We start from the raw sequence: 20405 nt of genomic DNA, 5'->3' as shown, positions 1-20405 counted from the left end.
TGTACATACATATATATATATATATATATACATACATATATATATATATATATATATATATATATATATATATATATATATATATATATATATATATATATATATATATATATATATATATATATATATATATATATATATATATATATATATATATATATAGTACAGGCCAAACGTTTGGACACACCTTCTCATTTCAATGCGCGTTCTTTATTTTCATGACTATTTACATTGTAGATTGTCACTGAAGGCATCAAAACTATGACACCTGTGAAGAGAAAACCATTCCAGGTGACTACCTCTTGAAGCTAATTGAGAGAATACCAAGAGTGTGCAAAGCAGTAATCAGAGCAAAGAGTGGCTATTTTGAAGAAACTAGAATATAAAACATGTTTCCAGTTATTTCACCTTTTTTTTGTTAAGTACATAACTCCACATGTGTTCATTCATAGTTTTGATGCCTTCAGTGACAATCTACAATGTAAATAGTCATGAAAATAAAGAAAACGATTTGAATGAGAAGGTGTGTCCAAACTTTCGGCCTGTATTGTATGTATATATATATATATAGATGTATATATGTATACATAAGAAGCACTTGGAGAGTGCAGACCTAAACCTAGGCAACTCTAGTCCCACCTCACCCCCGATGTTGTGATGTAATTGTAACTTTGACTTGTACCAATAACATTGATATTATCTTTCATCTATTTCCTGTCTCCTCATGCATTGACTTCATTAGCTATGAAGTAATGCTTCCGGGATAATGTATCTGGACAAATGTACACTCTGATTGGCTGGTTGGTATCCTATTAGATCGCTTGTTACTATGGGCCTGGGCCGATAACAAATTTAGCATGACGATATTTTGTCCTACAAATTACTGCAGAAAAACGATAATATTGCCAGCATTATTTTGTGACCAAATTAAAGGCCTACTGAAATGAATTTTTTTTTATTTAAACGGGGATAGCAGATCCATTCTATGTGTCATACTTGATCATTTCGCGATATTGCCATATTTTTGCTGAAAGGATTTAGTATAGAACAACGACGATAAAGTTCGCAACTTTTGGTCGCTGATAATAAAAAAGCCTTGCCTATACCGGAAGTAGCGTGACGTCACAGGAGGAAGGATTCCTCACAATTCCCCGTTGTTTACAATGGAGCGAGAGAGATTCGGAGCGACAAAGCGACGATTACCCCATTAATTTGAGCGAGGATGAAAGATTCGTGGATGAGGAACGTTAGAGTGAAGAACTAGAGAGGCAGTGCAGGGTGTATCTTTTTTCGCTCTGACTGTAACTTAGGTACAAGGTCTCATTGGATTCCACACACTCTCCTTTTTCTATTGTGGATCACGGACTTGTATTTTAAACCACCTCGGATACTATATCCTCTTGAAAATGAGAGTCGAGAACGCGAAATGGACATTCACAGTGACTTTTATCTCCACGACAATACATCAGCGAAGCTCTTTAGCTACTGAGCTAACGTGATAGCATCTGGCTCAAATGCCGATTGAAACAAAATAAATAAATCCCTGACTGGAAGGATAGACAGAAGATCAACAATACTATTAAACCATGGACATGTAACTACACGGTTAATAATTCTCAGCCTGGCAAAGCTTAATAATGCTGTTGCTAACGACGCTGAAGTAAACTTAGCAATTTAGCAATCGGACCTCACAGAGCTATGATAAAAACATTAGCGCTCCACCTATGCCAGCCAGCCCTCATCTGCTCATCAACACCCGTGCTCACCTGCGTTCCAGCGATCGACGGCGCGACGAAGGACTTCACCCGATCACAGATGCGGTTGGCGGCTAACATCGGCTAGGCGTCTGCTATCCAAGTAAGTACTCCTTGTTGTGTTGCTACAGCCAGCCGCTAATACACCGATCCCACCTACAACTTTCTTCTTTGCAATCTCCATTGTTCATTAAACAAATTGCAAAATATTTACCAACACAGATGTCCAGAATACTGTGGAATTGTTCGATGAAAACAGAGCAGTTTGTATGGTGACACATTGGGTACGAATACTTCCGTTGCCGTCGTGACGTCACGCGCATACGCATCATACATAGACGTTTCCAACCGGAAGTTTAGCGGGAAATGTAAAATTGGCCGGCCGTATTGGCATGTGTTGCAATGTTAAGATTTCATCATTGATGTATAAACTATCAGACTGCGTGGTCGGTAGTAGAGGGTTTCAGTAGGCCTTTAAAGACTAATGTAATCATAATACATAATAATAATAACGGATGTGCCGATCGATTGGCCAGCGATCAGTATCCACCAATTTTTATGAAAAAGTATATGATTGCTATTGCCGATTAATGCCTTTTAATGGCGATCACAAATGCCAATCCCCTCTGGTTCACACTGTATTTATTCTCAGTCCCCAGCTATCTGTCTCCATACACTCCCCTAACTTAATATTAATCACCTTCTTTACAGCAAATAAACTGCATTTCTTAGTACAGTATCTTAAGTATCATTAAGCCAGCTAGCAGCTACAGTAAGCTAGCTTGAAACAACAGAAAAAATAAAGGCTTATTAAAGTTTAAGTGTAGATGGTAGCGCATTACAGCAGAAAGTTGTGTAGATGTTGACAGGAAATTAACAAGTCGATTAATAAGAGTCATCAATCCATAAATTGTTGGGGTTAGACTTAGACTAACTTCAATGATCCACAAGGGAAATTGTTCCACACAGTAGGTAATATCACAATATGGTCGATACTAGAGTGATTAGGTTGATATTATTTTCTTAAATCATTTATTTTATTTTATTTGTTTATGTTTGCAAACTCAGGGAATAGTTCCTTGGACACAGGAGGACTCTGAGGGCAAAACGCAAAGGATTGAAAAGAATAATAGCCGTATTTTCTTTTGTTTAGTTATTGTGTACTATATCCATTCATCCATTTTCCATCGCTTGTCAATCAATCAATCAAAGTTTATTTATATAGCCCTTAATCACAAGTGTCTCAAAGGGCTGCATAAGCCACAACAACATCCTGTCCCTTTCCAATTGTATGTAATAAAAGAATAAGGAAATAGTTTGAATATTATGGTTGTATTTTTAAACTGTCAATAGTATTTACCATGAATAAGTATAAAAATGTGCAGTTAATACATCAACCGATCTCACCCATGGATGATTGGGCGATCTCTAATAACAATAATAATAATAATAATAATAATAATGCAAGTAAGTCTTTCAAACGCAATAAGGATATTTGTCATTACTGTAATTTTCTTAACATTGTATTTGGACGGGCAATAACGTTGTATAATCCTAAATACGTTTTATTTAATAATGATAACAGTAATAATCTGGTAGTCTTTTTAAAATGAATTACTTTATGCAAGCAGGTAATAACCTGTGATTTATCACAATTAACCCAAATTCAAAAGTGTGATTAATCTGATTTTAAAAATTGACAGCAATAAAATAATACAAATTGTGATATTTTAAATGTATCCTTCTGTTGAGCATGTCTAAAAATACACTGATGCCACCTAGAAAGCATACAGGAAAGAGATATGAGAACACCAAAGACCACACATCAAAAGCAGTCCAAACAAAGGAGCACATAAAGGTTAAATATTAACATGGTGGAAACATAACCTACTTGTTAACCTCTCATCCACTGCACGGGTCACATTCATCCCAACCATTCATTGAAGGTACCGCTAAAGTGGTTCCTGTTTGTCTTTCTTTCATCATTTTTGTGCATCTTGTCGCGATTATTTTAATTGTGTAGAGCTGTTTGCTGTTTCCAAGTACTAAGGGAGGAACCTTATCTCATCCTCATGGTTCATTCAGTGCGTGCCTCGCTACTAGGGTCATGCTTTGCTTTTTTTTTTTTTGGCATGGTATTGGTACAAAATACAAACCATAAAACTATTAAGTAGTGTTGTCCCGAAACCAACATTTTGGTACCGGTACTTTGGTCAAAATGTTGCATAGATTTGACCATCTTAAAGCCGCTTCCTGACCGTTTCTTCAAAATATGTCGTTGTGACTTGTGCAGCCCTTTGAGACACTTGTGATTAAGGGCTATATAACTAAACGTTGATTGATTGATTGATTGAATACACCGTATTGTGGGTAGTTCTCCTTCAGGCCAGCCACTTTCGACTGCAATTCCACTGTCAGCCATCTTGTAGTTTCTACCACTTCCATTTGTAGTCTACTGACATGTATAAGGTCAAACTGTACGCTACTTTTAATTAAAAATGGCAACAGCAGAGGGTGCATGTGCTTGTACGAGACAGTCTGGCCCACAACAAAAGGATAAATAAAAAGAAGGAACTTTTTGACTACAACTTTGGACTAAAACTAAAAATGGCAACCTATTACAACCTCTACCATGACGTAATTAAGGCAAAATACGTCCTTAAAGTTACAAATTCCAAATGGCTTGTTTGGAGCAAGTTTTGACTTAGACTTAGACAAACTTTATTGATCCACAAGGGAAATTGTTCCACACAGTAGCTCAGTTACAAAGGATGGACGGGGTAAGGATGGAAAGGATAATGCAGGTATAAAGTAGACAAAAAATGTACCATAGTAGCAATATAAAATATAACATATATGTAATATATATATTATATATACAATATATAATATATACTGATATATTATATTATATTTTAATATAAATAGAAAAAGTTTAGAAAAAGGCACAATTTTTTTATAAATATCTTTGCCATGCCTCCATGATTTCACATTTTCAGGACTTACGGGCATCGTACAGGTACAGGTAAGAAAAGTTGTTTTTGCGTAATACCTTTAAAAGCGGCTTTGAACTATGGGACATTAGCCACGCCTGTTTGCCTTGCCGCCTGTAACCGCTTGTCACTCGTGCAGGACAAGAATAAAATGTGTCAATACTTAACATGCATTACGTTATGGCGATTGAACTCAAATCTCTACCATAGGCCACTTTTATATAGCTTGTATCACATATCGTTTATATTACAGAACCCCAATAGCTAGCGATGTGTTGGTCAACTTTTAATCTCAAAAATATTATCTTTGGAATCAATGGAAACAGAATTCATCAGTTCTGTTAAACCACACGTGTCAAATTCAAGGCCACATTTTTTTATGTGACCCGCGAAAGCGTGGAAATAATATGTGTTAATAAAATGCTTAATCTTTTCTTACTAAATATATTTCTTCTTTTCCTTTCGACATTAAAAATCATGTACTGCATGCTATTGCAGCCATCCATCCATTTTCTACCGCTTGTCCCTTTTTGGGATCGCGGGGGGTGCTGGAGCCTTTCTCAGCTGCATTCGGGCGGAAGGCGGGGTACACCCCGGACAAGTCGCCACCTCATCGCTCTTTTAAAATTACATTTCATCAAAATCAAAATATTATATTATCATGTTTTCCAAAAATAATTTTTGTTCAAATAAAGATAAATGCTGTACTTAAATATCTGCTTGGCTTATGATTTCAAAACAAATTATCAATAAAATTTTAGACTGTAAAATTGACAATAGATTTTACGGTTAAATTCCGCCGACTGAGTATTTTACTGTAAAATCAACTTTGGTACTGTTTTTTTCCATAAACAATAAGACACTAAAACATTAAAAAAACACATTAAAACAAGATTTTACGGTAAAAAAAACAAAAAACTGGCATCTCTGTTTTACCGCTAAAAACAGTGGTATTGTTTTTCCATTCCATTCAATTTATTCAATTTGTTTATATGCTGTAAAAAAAACAACACTGCTTTTAGTGTCCGGGGCAGGGAGGGGTAGCATCCCAAGCTGCAGCTCCTGCAAGGGAGCACCCATATAACGCTGCGAAAAACCATGAAGACACATAAGATCAAGATAGGCTGCCTGAGGAAACCCGTGGTGCAACGCACAGAGCCAGTACCTTGTACGGCCCTGATGAGACGGAGGAGGACCCAGGCCCGGACATTCCCCACAGTGCCTGGAACCTCCAAGCACCACCGGCGCAACCCCGGGGCAGACCGTCGGAGGGGGGACGCGTGGCGTGGAGCGCTACCTGGACACAAGTCGAGGGACTGATCACCCTCGGCTGGGTCGCCCGGGAGAGGGTGTTTGATTAAGACCCGAAACACCCTATGACCCCGGGAGAATCACTGATGATGTGTCCAGGTTGCACCGTAAGGTGTATTATGAAACCGATCCAGTATGGCATCGCCATTGACTTCCAGGAAGAGGCTGGATGACAACCTCGAAAGAGTGGTGACAACTGGAGAGACAGTTGACAGCCCGGAAAGACGGCAACCGGGGCAGGGAGGGGTAGCATCCCAAGCTGCAGCTCCTGCAAGGGAGCACCCATATAACGCTGCGAAAAACCATGAAGACACATAAGATCAAGATAGGCTGCCTGAGGAAACCCGTGGTGCAACGCACAGAGCCAGTACCTTGTACGGCCCTGATGAGACGGAGGAGGACCCAGGCCCGGACATTCCCCACAGTGCCTGGAACCTCCAAGCACCACCGGCGCAACCCCGGGGCAGACCGTCGGAGGGGGGACGCGTGGCGTGGAGCGCTACCTGGACACAAGTCGAGGGACTGATCACCCTCGGCTGGGTCGCCCGGGAGAGGGTGTTTGATTAAGACCCGAAACACCCTATGACCCCGGGAGAATCACTGATGATGTGTCCAGGTTGCACCGTAAGGTGTATTATGAAACCGATCCAGTATGGCATCGCCATTGACTTCCAGGAAGAGGCTGGATGACAACCTCGAAAGAGTGGTGACAACTGGAGAGACAGTTGACAGCCCGGAAAGACGGCAACCGGGGCAGGGAGGGGTAGCATCCCAAGCTGCAGCTCCTGCAAGGGAGCACCCATATAACGCTGCGAAAAACCATGAAGACACATAAGATCAAGATAGGCTGCCTGAGGAAACCCGTGGTGCAACGCACAGAGCCAGTACCTTGTACGGCCCTGATGAGACGGAGGAGGACCCAGGCCCGGACATTCCCCACAGTGCCTGGAACCTCCAAGCACCACCGGCGCAACCCCGGGGCAGACCGTCGGAGGGGGGACGCGTGGCGTGGAGCGCTACCTGGACACAAGTCGAGGGACTGATCACCCTCGGCTGGGTCGCCCGGGAGAGGGTGTTTGATTAAGACCCGAAACACCCTATGACCCCGGGAGAATCACTGATGATGTGTCCAGGTTGCACCGTAAGGTGTATTATGAAACCGATCCAGTATGGCATCGCCATTGACTTCCAGGAAGAGGCTGGATGACAACCTCGAAAGAGTGGTGACAACTGGAGAGACAGTTGACAGCCCGGAAAGACGGCAACCGGGGCAGGGAGGGGTAGCATCCCAAGCTGCAGCTCCTGCAAGGGAGCACCCATATAACGCTGCGAAAAACCATGAAGACACATAAGATCAAGATAGGCTGCCTGAGGAAACCCGTGGTGCAACGCACAGAGCCAGTACCTTGTACGGCCCTGATGAGACGGAGGAGGACCCAGGCCCGGACATTCCCCACAGTGCCTGGAACCTCCAAGCACCACCGGCGCAACCCCGGGGCAGACCGTCGGAGGGGGGACGCGTGGCGTGGAGCGCTACCTGGACACAAGTCGAGGGACTGATCACCCTCGGCTGGGTCGCCCGGGAGAGGGTGTTTGATTAAGACCCGAAACACCCTATGACCCCGGGAGAATCACTGATGATGTGTCCAGGTTGCACCGTAAGGTGTATTATGAAACCGATCCAGTATGGCATCGCCATTGACTTCCAGGAAGAGGCTGGATGACAACCTCGAAAGAGTGGTGACAACTGGAGAGACAGTTGACAGCCCGGAAAGACGGCAACCGGGGCAGGGAGGGGTAGCATCCCAAGCTGCAGCTCCTGCAAGGGAGCACCCATATAACGCTGCGAAAAACCATGAAGACACATAAGATCAAGATAGGCTGCCTGAGGAAACCCGTGGTGCAACGCACAGAGCCAGTACCTTGTACGGCCCTGATGAGACGGAGGAGGACCCAGGCCCGGACATTCCCCACAGTGCCTGGAACCTCCAAGCACCACCGGCGCAACCCCGGGGCAGACCGTCGGAGGGGGGACGCGTGGCGTGGAGCGCTACCTGGACACAAGTCGAGGGACTGATCACCCTCGGCTGGGTCGCCCGGGAGAGGGTGTTTGATTAAGACCCGAAACACCCTATGACCCCGGGAGAATCACTGATGATGTGTCCAGGTTGCACCGTAAGGTGTATTATGAAACCGAAAACTGGTGACTGAGCTGTCAGTTTTTAAAGTAAAATTTAAATCTTATGATTTCAAAACAAATTATCAATCAAATTGTAGACTGTAAAATTGACGATAGATTTTACGGTTAAATTCCGCCGACTGAGTTTTTTACTGTAAAATCAACTTTGGTACTGTTTTTTTCCATATACAGTAAGACACTAAATTTAAAAAAATAAAAATTAAAAAAATAAAACAAGATTTTACCATGAATTGATTTACGTGGACCCCGACTTAAACAAGTTGAAAAACTTATTCGGGTGTTACCATTTAGTGGTCAATTGTACGGAATATGTACTGTACTGTGCAATCTAATAATAAAAGTTTCAATCAATCAATTAAATGGTAAAAACAAACAAACTGGCAGCTGTTTTACAGCTAAAAATAGTGGTATTGTTTTTCCATGCCATTCCATTTATTCAATTATTTTATATGCTGTAAAAACCCACTGCTTTTACTGTGAAATTCTAGTGACTGAGCTTCCAGTTTTTAAACTAAAATTTTAATATTTTTTTCCGCAGCTTGTGTAAGAAAATATGTTGTTAATGTATCATATATATATATATATATACACATGTATATTCATATATTACTCATTGTTAAAAGCGGCCCTCTGAGGGTAACCATAACTGCGACGTGGCCCTCAATGAAAACGAGTTTGACACCCCTGAGTTAGACGGTCGCCAAAAAAGCAAAATGTCCTTTAAAGCTGGTTGAACAAAGATCTGATTATGTCAACCATTATGGTGGTGCGACGTTACAAATTTAGACTGCAAAGGTTCCACTGGCATACTACTGGATACTAACCTTCAGGAAAGGGACTGGGCTGGACACAAGCGAGGAATGAATGGACCACACCAGCCATGAAGTTGGCACCACTCGGAGCCAACTCAACCACGTCAGAGTAGTTATGCTGGACTGCGTTTTGTAAGATATTATTTGCTGAGCATTCAGCCGGAGAACCGACCGCCTGGGCCGTGGTGAGTTGTAGCATCCCCAGTCCCACAGCCGCACTGAACAGTGCAGCTATGCCTCGCCACCTTCTGCCCCTCACTCCCCAACATGACTTCATCCTGACCCGACAAAAGGGCGGACCGTCAGTGGCTCATGACCTGCGTCTCACCTGAAAACGACAAAGGGAAAGCCACACAATAAATCACGGAACGCCGTAACTGAATAACGAGCATTTCTCAGAACTATGACGCCTCTTGTTTTAAATATGTTCATCCAAGCGTGCGCCATCATAGTGAGAAGGAAGTGCTGACATTTAAATCATGGTATAACAGGGAACAAGAGTACCTGTGTTCATAGTGTAAACACAACACAGACCCCTCTCCTGTTGCAAACTGGTTTTATTCCAGTAAGACACAGCAAAGCGTTCAATTCAATGAAAGAAAGGCTAATTATGGTCATGGTATCTGGCGTTTTCTTTGGCAATTTAGCCAGTAGTTTGATCTCACACTGCAACTATTTCCAATCCTCAATAAATAGCGGTCAGTATTTTCATCTCTCAGTAAATCTTAGAACCAACAATAGTCAGTACTCACCCAAAGTCTTTACAGTCTTCGCTGCACAATAATTTAAATTCAGTTGAATTTCCATTACAGTAAATATACATTTACCCTTCTTTTATCAAACATGACATGGTAGCATCAGGGTTATGACACCGGTAACATCATATTAGTCATCAAATATATAATCATTTTAAGTGTAGTTGTGTTGAATGTTGTCAACAACAGCAAGTTTTCAAAGAAGTCAATTTTGAACAGCAATAGTTTGGATTATTTTCAACATATGCTCTTTGACGTACAACAACATGTCTGAAGAGAAGTACAGTACAGGAAGAAAAGAGGGCATGTAATCTTTTTATATGCACCAAGTGAGGGATGGGTAACCTTAATCCAAATACATTTTTGTAATCATACATTATTAACGAGCATTTGTGTGTTAAATGTTTCAAATGTTCTGAGGTTTTTTTGTTGTTTAACTGTCTTGTGTATGAACTTCTCTTGCATATCATATATGGCACACACAGGGCTGCGTTACTTTTAATGGACTAACCCGAATCCTAATTAAACATTACAAATAAGATATAATTATAAATACTGGTTCTTTTTTTCATTTGTCTTGATTATTATACTTGTTACTGCTATTTTTATTATTTAGTGTTAATTTATCATATTTAATATTTAATATTGTTGATATTTTACAAATGTTGACATTATTTTCTGGGAAAAAAAGGCCAGGTCATTAAAGCGTGTCATTATCATCATTATGATACAATATGAATTCCTACCATTGTAAATTGTTTTTATCTAGAATTATAAATTAATATAAATAAATATTGCTATTTTTGTTATGATTCACAAACTATATACAGTAGTACAATGTTATGAATATTTTTTTTTGTATTTGTATTTTAAGAAAATATTATTTACAGTAAATACTGTATATATTTACTTTACCAGTGTTTTAATCACATAAAGTCATCAAACTGTAATGCCTATTAAAAATTAAAAAAGGCAGATTTGGATTAGTCTGGTGCACATAATTTAAAACCTCAATCCCATCCAACAGCTTTTGGGAGGAACTGGGAACCAGATTTGACCTTAGACCTCACAAATATTCTCCCAACTTTATATTTTCTTTATTTTTACCTCTCATAGTGTGCCAAGTGTGTCAACATTTTGTACCTGTCGTGCACAGATGTCATACTCAAGGTCCGTACACCAGATCTAGCGTGCCGCATCATTTTATATGCCTGGAAATTATATTTGTCTTTTCTTACTACCGTATTTTTCGGAGTATAAGTCGCACTGGAGTATAAGTTGCACCTGCCGAAAATGCATAACAAAGAAGGAAAAAAACATATAAGTCGCACTGGAGTATAAGTCGCATTTTTGGGGGAATTTTTTTTGATAAAACCCAACACAGAGAATAGACATTTGAAAGGCAATTTAAAATATATAAAGAATAGTGAACAACAGGCTGAATAAGTGTACGTTATATGACGCATAAATAACCAACTGAGAACGTGCCTGGTATGTTAACGTAACATATTATGGTAAGAGTCATTCAAATAACTATAACATATAGAACATGCTATACGTTTACCAAACCATCTGTCACTCCTAATCGCTAAATCCCATGAAATCTTATACGTCTAGTCTCTTACGTGAATGAGATAAATAATATTATTTGATATTTTACGGTAATGTGTTAATAATTTCACACATAAGTCGCCCCTGAGTATAAGTCGCACCCCCGGCCAAACTATGAAAAAAACTGCGACTTATAGTCCGAAAAATACGGTAAATGTATTTGTTCTTTCCATTTTGACAGAAAAATACATCTACTGCTTGCATATCTTTTAAACTTGAATACTATCAAATAATGCAACACATAATGTATTATTCTATATTTCAAACATTTTGTCAAAATAAAAATGTATTGGCAACACTAAAAAATGGCCCTCGTGTGTAAATGTAAGTGTGAATGTTGTCTGTCTATCTGTGTTGGCCGTGTGATGAGGTGGCGACTTGTCCAGGGTGTCCGAATGCAGCTGAGATAGGCTCCAGTACCCCCCGCGAGCCCAAAAGGGACAAGCTGTAGAAACTGGATGAATAAAAATACTTAAAGCCCCACTTAAGAACTTTCAGTTTTGGTTGATTTTTGGCGGCGCTAGTGGACAAAAGCGGTAGTGTTTTGCCTGACGGAAGACCACATTTCCCATGAGGACCAGCGCATAGCGCCATAAATTGTCAGAAACTACTGTCATGTACATACAAACTGACACGATAATGCCACAATGATTTAGTATGACTTATCTTTCCACAGAAGGAACCTACCTATTTTACTCAAACTTTATATTTGCAGTTTGCAGTCATCGCATTGTTTTTTCTTTACAGAGTATTTTTGAGTTTGTTGCGTGGCTGTCATGTCAGTGTGGAACTGCGAACTATCAAGGTGGTGGCTATTTATTGCTACCACGCAAATTTCCGATAGCTAACATTAGCATTAGCATTTTGATTTGAGCATCAAAAATTACCTACTGGTAAAGCAGAAACAGAGTTAAGGCATCAGTCTGAAATCCCTCCTCATCTTTGAGGTCACACCAGCGAGTGAAAGCCGGGCCAATGATGATCCTTGACTGTCCTTTTATTTGGGTACCCTCCCCTTTTCTTTGTTTTGTCTCCTCGGACAAAATTTTTTTTTTTTTTTTGCTGTTTTGCAGCTTCTGCCACGACAGCAGTAATTGCACTTAGGCGTTCGTATCAACTTCCGTCTTTGCAACGATTTGGGAAAGGGGGAGTGACGTATGGCGTAAAGGAAGTAAGTACATTTGTAGTTTTTATTATGGCAGGGTTCCTGCCATCCTCCTCAATATTGCTAAGTGCCTGTGAAAGCGATACAGACCTACCCAGGCCATGACAGAGGTGTCATTCAACTAGTCGTAAGTCCATGTATGATCCCAAAAGTTCTGAAAATACTTTATGAAGGTTGAGAAGTTACTTAGTGCTGCTTTTAATATCTGCTTGAGTTATGGTTTGAAAGCAAGTCATCCATCAAATTGTACACTGTAAAAATGGCGGTAGATTTTATCGTACCAAAAAAAAACTTGGCTCAGTGGCCTAACTTTTAATGCAAAAAACACTGCCTAAAATATATGTGTGCCTAAAAATATATCTCAGTGCATTCAATCGATTGCAACTGGACTGTTTGGTTGTCTTAAAAGACGTTTAGCCTCTTATCCCAGTAGGCTTCATCAGTTCATGCTCATAGACTTAGATTGGTCAGATCTAGTCTTAGACTTAGACTTAGATTGGTCAGATCTGGTCTTAGACTTAGATTGGTCAGATCTAGTCTTAGACGTAGATTGGTCAGATCTAGTCTTATAGACATAGATTGGTCAGATCTAGTCTTAGACTTAGATTGGTCAGATTTAGTTTTAGACTTAGATTGGTCAGATCTGGTATTCAATCAATCAATCAATCAATGTTTATTTATATAGCCCTAAATTATACTTAAATTGGTCAGATCTGGTATTATACTTAGATTGGTCAGATCTAGTCTTAGACAAAGATTGGTCAGATCTAGTCTTAGACTTAGATTGGTCAGATCTAGTCTTAGACTTAGATTGGTCAGATCTGGTTTTATACTTAAATTGGTCAGATCTAGTCTTAGGCTTAGATTGGTCAGATCTGGTCTTAGACTTAGATTGGTCAGATCTGGTGTTAGACTTAGATTGGTCAGATGTAGTCTTAGACTTAGATTGGTCAGATCTAGTCTTAGACGTAGATTGGTCAGATCTAGTCTTATAGACATAGATTGGTCAGATCTAGTCTTAGACTTAGATTGGTCAGATTTAGTCTTAGACTTAGATTGGTCAGATCTGGTATTCAATCAATCAATCAATCAATGTTTATTTATATAGCCCTAAATTATACTTAAATTGGTCAGATCTGGTATTATACTTAGATTGGTCAGATCTAGTCTTAGACAAAGATTGGTCAGATCTAGTCTTAGACTTAGATTGGTCAGATCTAGTCTTAGACTTAGATTGGTCAGATCTGGTTTTATACTTAAATTGCTCAGATCTAGTCTTAGACTTAGATTGGTCAGATCTGGTCTTAGACTTAGATTGGTCAGATCTGGTGTTAGACTTAGATTGGTCAGATCTAGTCTTAGACAAAGATTGGTCAGATCTAGTCTTAGACTTAGATTGGTCAGATCTAGTCTTAGACTTACATTGGTCAGATCTGGTTTTATACTTAAATTGGTCAGATCTAGTCTTAGACTTAGATTGGTCAGATCTGGTCTTAGACTTAGATTGGTCAGATCTAGTCTAGCGTCTGGTGCCAAAACCTCAGTAGGCTTCATCAGTTCATGCTCATAGACTTAAGATTGGTCAGATCTAGTCTTACACGTAGATTTCAGTTCAGTTCAGTTCAGTTTCAGTCTATTTGGAACATGCATCCAATAAAATATAATGCATCACACAATTCCCGTTGTTTCATTACAGCACGTCTGAAAAGGAGTAGGAAGAAGCAGATCTTATTTAATCCTACCCCTTTCCATACCATATCTCAGCCTATCTCAGCTGCATTCGGGCGGAAATCGGAGTACACTCTGGACAAGTCCCCACCTCGTCGCATGGCCAACACAGACAGACAACATTCACGCACTAGGGCCCATTTAGTGTTGCCAATCAACCTATCCCCAGGTGCATGTCTTTGGATGTTCATCATAATTCTTGTTCTGTGTACTTTGTGAACACTTGTAGTTTGAACAGTCTCAAACTGAATCATATTGGTGCTATGTTAGATTTAGTTGGTGAATCCTTTGCATAATTTAATTCCACATACAGATATGCTAAAGGATTTAAGTGTTGCATGAGCATACAAATTTTTTATATTTTCCTCTAAGGTTATATTTTTCCTCTTTTGTTGAGAAGAATTGTTGTACATTCTTGGGTAGCAGGTTATAGTTTGCTTTGTACATAAATGTAGTTGTTTGCAAATGCACCAAATCATTGAATTTCAATAATTGTGATTTAATAAATAAAGTGTTTGTATGTTCTTTATTGCCAACATTATGTATTATTCTAATTGATCTTTTTTGTAACAGTTAGTGAATGAAGCGCACATTTGTAGTTGTTTCCCCATATTTCTACACAATACCTCAGATATGGTAATACTAGTGAGCAGTAAAGAATATGAAGTGATTTTTGGTCTAGAACATGTTTTGCTTTATTCATTGATTTGAGCATCATTATTGATGTGTTGTATATTTTTTACATGAGATTTCAAATTCATTTTATCATCTATTACAGTGTTTCCCATAAACTGCCAAGATACCTGTGGCGGTGGGGGCGTGGCTATGGGCGTGGCTATGGGCGTGGACACCATGACATCATCGAGTAATTTGCATAATTTACTACAATTATATGATTTTCTCTAAAAAGGCTCAAAAAATGTATACTTACTAATTAATAATAACAGTTTTGTTTTAAACGTCCATCCATCCATCCATCCATTTTACAATATAATTACAACACTTTATGTACATATTTATATACAGATTTGAACAATAAGTTATTCACTGAAATATATTTATTAATTGTGGTTCTTACAAAAAATATATCTTATAAAATATAAAAGCTAAAATGTCTCTGAAAGCTCTGCCCCTTTAATTAGTGCATACTAAATAATTTAACTTTAGCCTACTACTACAACCATATTATTTGCCAGCAACATAAAGTGAAACAGAGGCAGAGGTGTCCTGCCACAGTCAGTAACAAATAAACAGAAAACAGTAGTGGTCAAATACAAATAAGGCAACAAGAGAAGTATCATACACTTCTCTTTTGTAAAGTAAATCTGAACAGCCTATATGGGCATCTACATCAACTATGTGATTTGCCTGAGAAGCTGGACAGGACAAAAAATTAAAAAAATAAAATAAAATTTAAAAAAAATAATAATAAAATTAATTTTAAAAAATTAATTTAAAAAAAATATAAAAAATCTATTTGTGGCGGACGTAATTCTTTCGTGGCGGGCCGCCACAAATAAATGAATGTGTGGGAAACACTGTATTATTACACCCAAAAATGTGTTTTTTCTTTTACCCTTTCAATATTTACTCCGTCTATTTGTATTTGTGTTTGACTTTCTCTTCTACTGTTACCAAATAGCATTATTTTAGTGTTACTGAGATTCAAATATAGTCTGTTTTTGTCAAACCATCTTTTTAATTTGTTAATTTATTCTATTATAATTTGTATTATCTTCTGTGTGTTCTCTCCTGAACAAAATGCTGTTGTATCATCTGCAAATAATACTAACTTTAAGTCCTTTGTAACTTTACAAATGTCATTTATATAGAGATTGAACAATTTTGGTCCGTGTATTAATCCCTCAGGTACGCCACTAGATATGTTTAGCTCTGCATTTGAAGTGTGTTCGCCTATCTTCACGTATTGCTTCCTGTTGGTTGAGTAGCTTCTTACCCAGTTCAATACCAACCCTCTGATGCCATACCGTTCTAATTTGTTTATTAAGATGTTATGATTAATTGTGTCAAATGGTTTTGTTGAATCCATAAACACTGCAGCAGCACACTGTTTACTATCTACTCATTTTTTATCTCTTCCGTTATTTCGATTAATGCCATTGATGTTGAGATGTTGGCTCTGTATCCGTATTGGTTGTCTGTGAGTGTTTTGTTTTTATTTATAACTTAGTCTAATCTGTTATTGAACCGTTTTTCAATGATTTTAGAAAATTGTGGAAGTAGAGAAACAGGTCTGTAGTTTGTAAACTGGTGTTTGTCTCCAGTCTTATACGGTACGATTTTTTGCTATATTCATATTGTCTGGGAATTTGCCTGTTTGAAATGATAGGTTGCTGATATATGTTAAAAGTTCTGAAATCTCTTCAATAACCTTTTTTTAGCGTTTCCATATCAATTTCGTCAGTTGAGGTCTTGGATTTACCTTTTTTCACAATATTTATTATTTCCTCTTTTGTCATTCCTTCTAGGAACATAGAGTTGGGGTTTCTATCTATGGTGTCATTGAAGTCCTCAACTGACTCAGGATCTGGAATATTTTCCTCCAGATTTGGTCCAATGTTCACAAAGTACTTATTGAAGCTTTCAACTACTTTGTTCATATTGTAATTTTTTACATTTCCAGTATTTAGGATAGTCTTTTTTAGCACCATTTTTAATAATGCTATTTAGGATGCCCCATGTTGCTCTCATATTGTTTTTGTTCTGGTTCAATAATTGACTGTAATATTATTTTCTACATGTTCCTAGTATGCCAGTTAGCTTGTTCTTATACGTTTTGTACTTGTTTTCTGCTTCTGTAGATCTTTGTGTTATATATGTTCTATATAGTGTATTCTTCTATTTGCAAGCATTTCTCAGTCAATTTGTCATCCATGGTTGATTCTTTTTCTTTTGCTTCTTACTAAGTTGTTTCAATGGACAGTGTTTGTCATAAAGCATCTCGAAGGTATTAAAAAAAATACCATATGCATCATCTACATAATTTTCACTGCAGTCATTGTCCAAACTCTGTTTTCTCAGATCATTTTTGAGAGCTGTCATACTTTGTTCTGTACATATTCTTCGAAAAGTCTTTTTGTCATCCACGTTCCTCTTCTTGTAGTTTCCGTAGATTATGAAAACTGGCAGATGATCACTGATGTCGGATATTAGCAGGCCACTAGTGGTATTGTTATCAAAATCATTGGTAAAAATATTATCAATAAGTGTGTCCTGAGATTCTGCTTGGCCTTGTGATTTTAGGATATAAACACAGGCTATACATTGTGTCCATAAAGTCATCTATGGGCTTTTGTTTGTTAGGATTCAAGAGGTCAACGTTGAATTCTCCACATACGGAGGTTATTTTTTGACTGATTTCAGTAAAAGTTGCCCTAATTCAGTTCTCAAACGTATCAATGTTTGACTTCGGTGATCTGTATATACAACTCACCGATTGGTCAGATCTAGCATTAGACTTAGATTGGTCAGATGTAGTCTTAGACTTAGATTTGTCAGATCTAGTCTTAGACTTAGATTGGTCAGATCTAGCCTAGCGGCTAGTGACAAAACCTTAGTAGGCTTCATCACTTCATGCTCATAGACTTAGATTGGTCAGAGCTAGTCTTAGACTTAGATTGGTCAGATCAAGTCTAGCGGTTCGTGCTAAAACGCCAAATATTTATACTCCAAAACCAGGAGGGTGTGCCTTGGCAATGATGGTTTCGCCCTATTGTGGTGAGAAAAACAGCTGACTTGACGCAAACGAGCAATCCTACTGCCAAACCCAACGACAGTCGTCTAGACCGGTGGTCCCCAACCTTTTTGTAGCTGTGGACCGGTCAACGCTTGAAAATGTGTCCCATGGACCGGGGGGGGGGTGATTTTTTTCATTTTTTTTTTTTTTCATAAAGAAATACAATCATGTGTGCTTACGGACTGTATCTCTGAAGACTGTATTGATCTACATTGATATATAATGTATATATTGTGTTTTTATGTTGATTTAATAAAAATAAAAAATAAAAATAAATTTTTTTTTATTTTATTTTATTTATTTTTTTCTTGTGCGGCCCGGTACCAATCGGTACGGTCCGCGGCCCGGTGGTTGGGGACCACTGGTCTAGATATCTAAAAATATATATTTAATAACCAAATGCAAAGGCAATTGTGTAATAATATGAGGCAAATCCTTATACATTTATATTAATATTATTTACTGATACAAGCGGCCCTCTGAAGGCAGCCATAATTGCGATGTGGCCCTCAATGAAAACAAGTGTTTCGTGCATATACATCACATCTCAAATGTGCTACTCTGCATTTTACCTACAACTGAATACAATGTCCCATGCATGTTTTATGAATGAACAAAGAAAGTGCAATATGAAAGCAGAGAAACTATAGTAAGAGTTTAAAAAGGCTCACCATCCACTGCTTATTGACGCCCTGTGATCCGCCATAGACTTACGCGGCGGTCCCACGCTGAGCTGATATGATCTGCTGGTGGCAACAAGTTGACTGTGTACATTGTCTCTCCAGAGCACTGAGAAGGAAGGGAAGGAGGAGGGTCGCTGAGATAGATGAGGGTGTGACGTCAGAGGAGATTACTGTGACGGAAGTAAATAGAAACATGATCTGTTCCCACAGACTTCCCTGCAATAGAGTGTAAAAAAACATATTGCACTTATTAACATGGGAGAAAGAAACTCATTTGAATCCGCACAACACACCTGGGGCTTCATGTATTTTTTGACCTTTTATTTTAATAGCTCAATAAATTACAAAATGTATTACTTTGCATGTTTTCTGTTTTTTTTCTTCTTTACTGATAGCGTTTTAGTCTTAGTATTTTATCTGTTTTAATGACAGAGCTTATATTGTTTTAAATATTGGTTTGTGCTCACTTTAATATTTATTTCAATGAACATTGTGTAATGAATAAAATATATTATTATTATTTATTATTTCTGGCAGATGTTGTGACGTCGTACTCTGTTTAGCGGTCCTTGAACGTGCCATATAAACACCTCTGTCTTGTGTTCCTCTGAGTATGGAACAATCACTCTATCCTGAGAGCGCAGCTTGTAGGTTCAATGTGAATAATCAAATATTTGTTGCTCAGACAATAATGTGTTTGTACAAGTTTAGATTGGGGTGGACCCTTCTTAGTGTTTCCCTTATTCGTGTAATCAAATGCAGATTTGTCTCTTCCGGTTCACCCTAGCTCATAAGCAAATTATAATGGAACTATGGCAGTTTAGCATAAGAGCTCCACAACAACCCTAATACACGCCTGGTTTGCCAAAGAATAAGACGTAGCAGAAATGATATGTAATGCACTTTAGCCACTTTGTCAATATATTTACATATTATAAGTGAAAGAGAGGTAAATGTAAATACATGTATCTCACTCATAAATGTATATATTTATCTAATCAAATACAAAATTGCACTAACACAATGTGCAGAAAACCTCTAGAAGCATGCAATCTTACTTTTATACTGTAACTTCCATAGATGCTAAGAAAAGACAGCTTTGGGCTGCTCTGTTGCAGTTTTGCGGCCACTGCCAGAGGAAGACGTATCAATCCATTAATTGGTAGTGTTGATACCAAGGGTGGTATCAGTATATGATCAACACTAGAGTGATTAGATTGATATTTTTATTTAACCAAAATCTTTTTTGTTGTTTTACTCATGTTTAGAAACTCAGGAAATAATTATTTGGACACAAGATGACCGTGAGGGTTAAAACCAAAGGATTTCAAAGAGTAGTAGATGTTTTTTTCTTTTGATTAGTTATTGTGTACTATTGACTCTATTTTGTTCAAATAATTGTATGTAACAACAGAAAATAGGCAAGTAATACATGTGATTAGCATTGGCCGTTTTCAGTTGTGGATTGTTGATATCAGCAGCAAAATACCCTGATTGGAACATCCCTGTATGATCCCTAACACATAAACAACAGGATGTGAAATTATTTTTTATGAGGTGTTAAAAAACAAAGTACATTTTTTGTGAAAGTGTACTACTTTGGAACAAATCTTCAGAGCATTTATATTCAAATATA

The 20405-nt window shown here is 38.3% G+C and overlaps 1 protein-coding gene across 4 annotated transcripts in view; it reads right to left on the bottom strand.

Moving 5' to 3' along the window:
- The window catches only part of LOC133657163 (prominin-1-A-like), a 69908-nt gene that overhangs the window by 41591 nt on the left and 7912 nt on the right, over nt 1–20405 (bottom strand). For 2 of the 4 annotated variants that reach the window (XM_062058145.1, XM_062058148.1), the window contains exons 2-3: nt 18758–18985; nt 9083–9398 (exon numbers count right to left, since the gene is read on the bottom strand). In XM_062058145.1, coding sequence (XP_061914129.1) covers nt 9083–9347 — 265 coding nt within the window. In that variant the 5' untranslated portion in view covers nt 9348–9398; nt 18758–18985. Of the gene's footprint in view, nt 1–9082; nt 9464–18757; nt 18986–20405 lie in introns of those variants that run through there. The other 2 variants (XM_062058147.1, XM_062058146.1) reach the window with 2 other exon arrangements.

This window comes from Entelurus aequoreus, linkage group LG09, assembly GCF_033978785.1.
Source record: "Entelurus aequoreus isolate RoL-2023_Sb linkage group LG09, RoL_Eaeq_v1.1, whole genome shotgun sequence".
NCBI lineage: Eukaryota > Metazoa > Chordata > Actinopteri > Syngnathiformes > Syngnathidae > Entelurus > Entelurus aequoreus.
The sequence above is the reverse complement of the archived record's forward strand: the minus strand, read 5'-3'. Positions and strand labels throughout refer to the sequence as shown.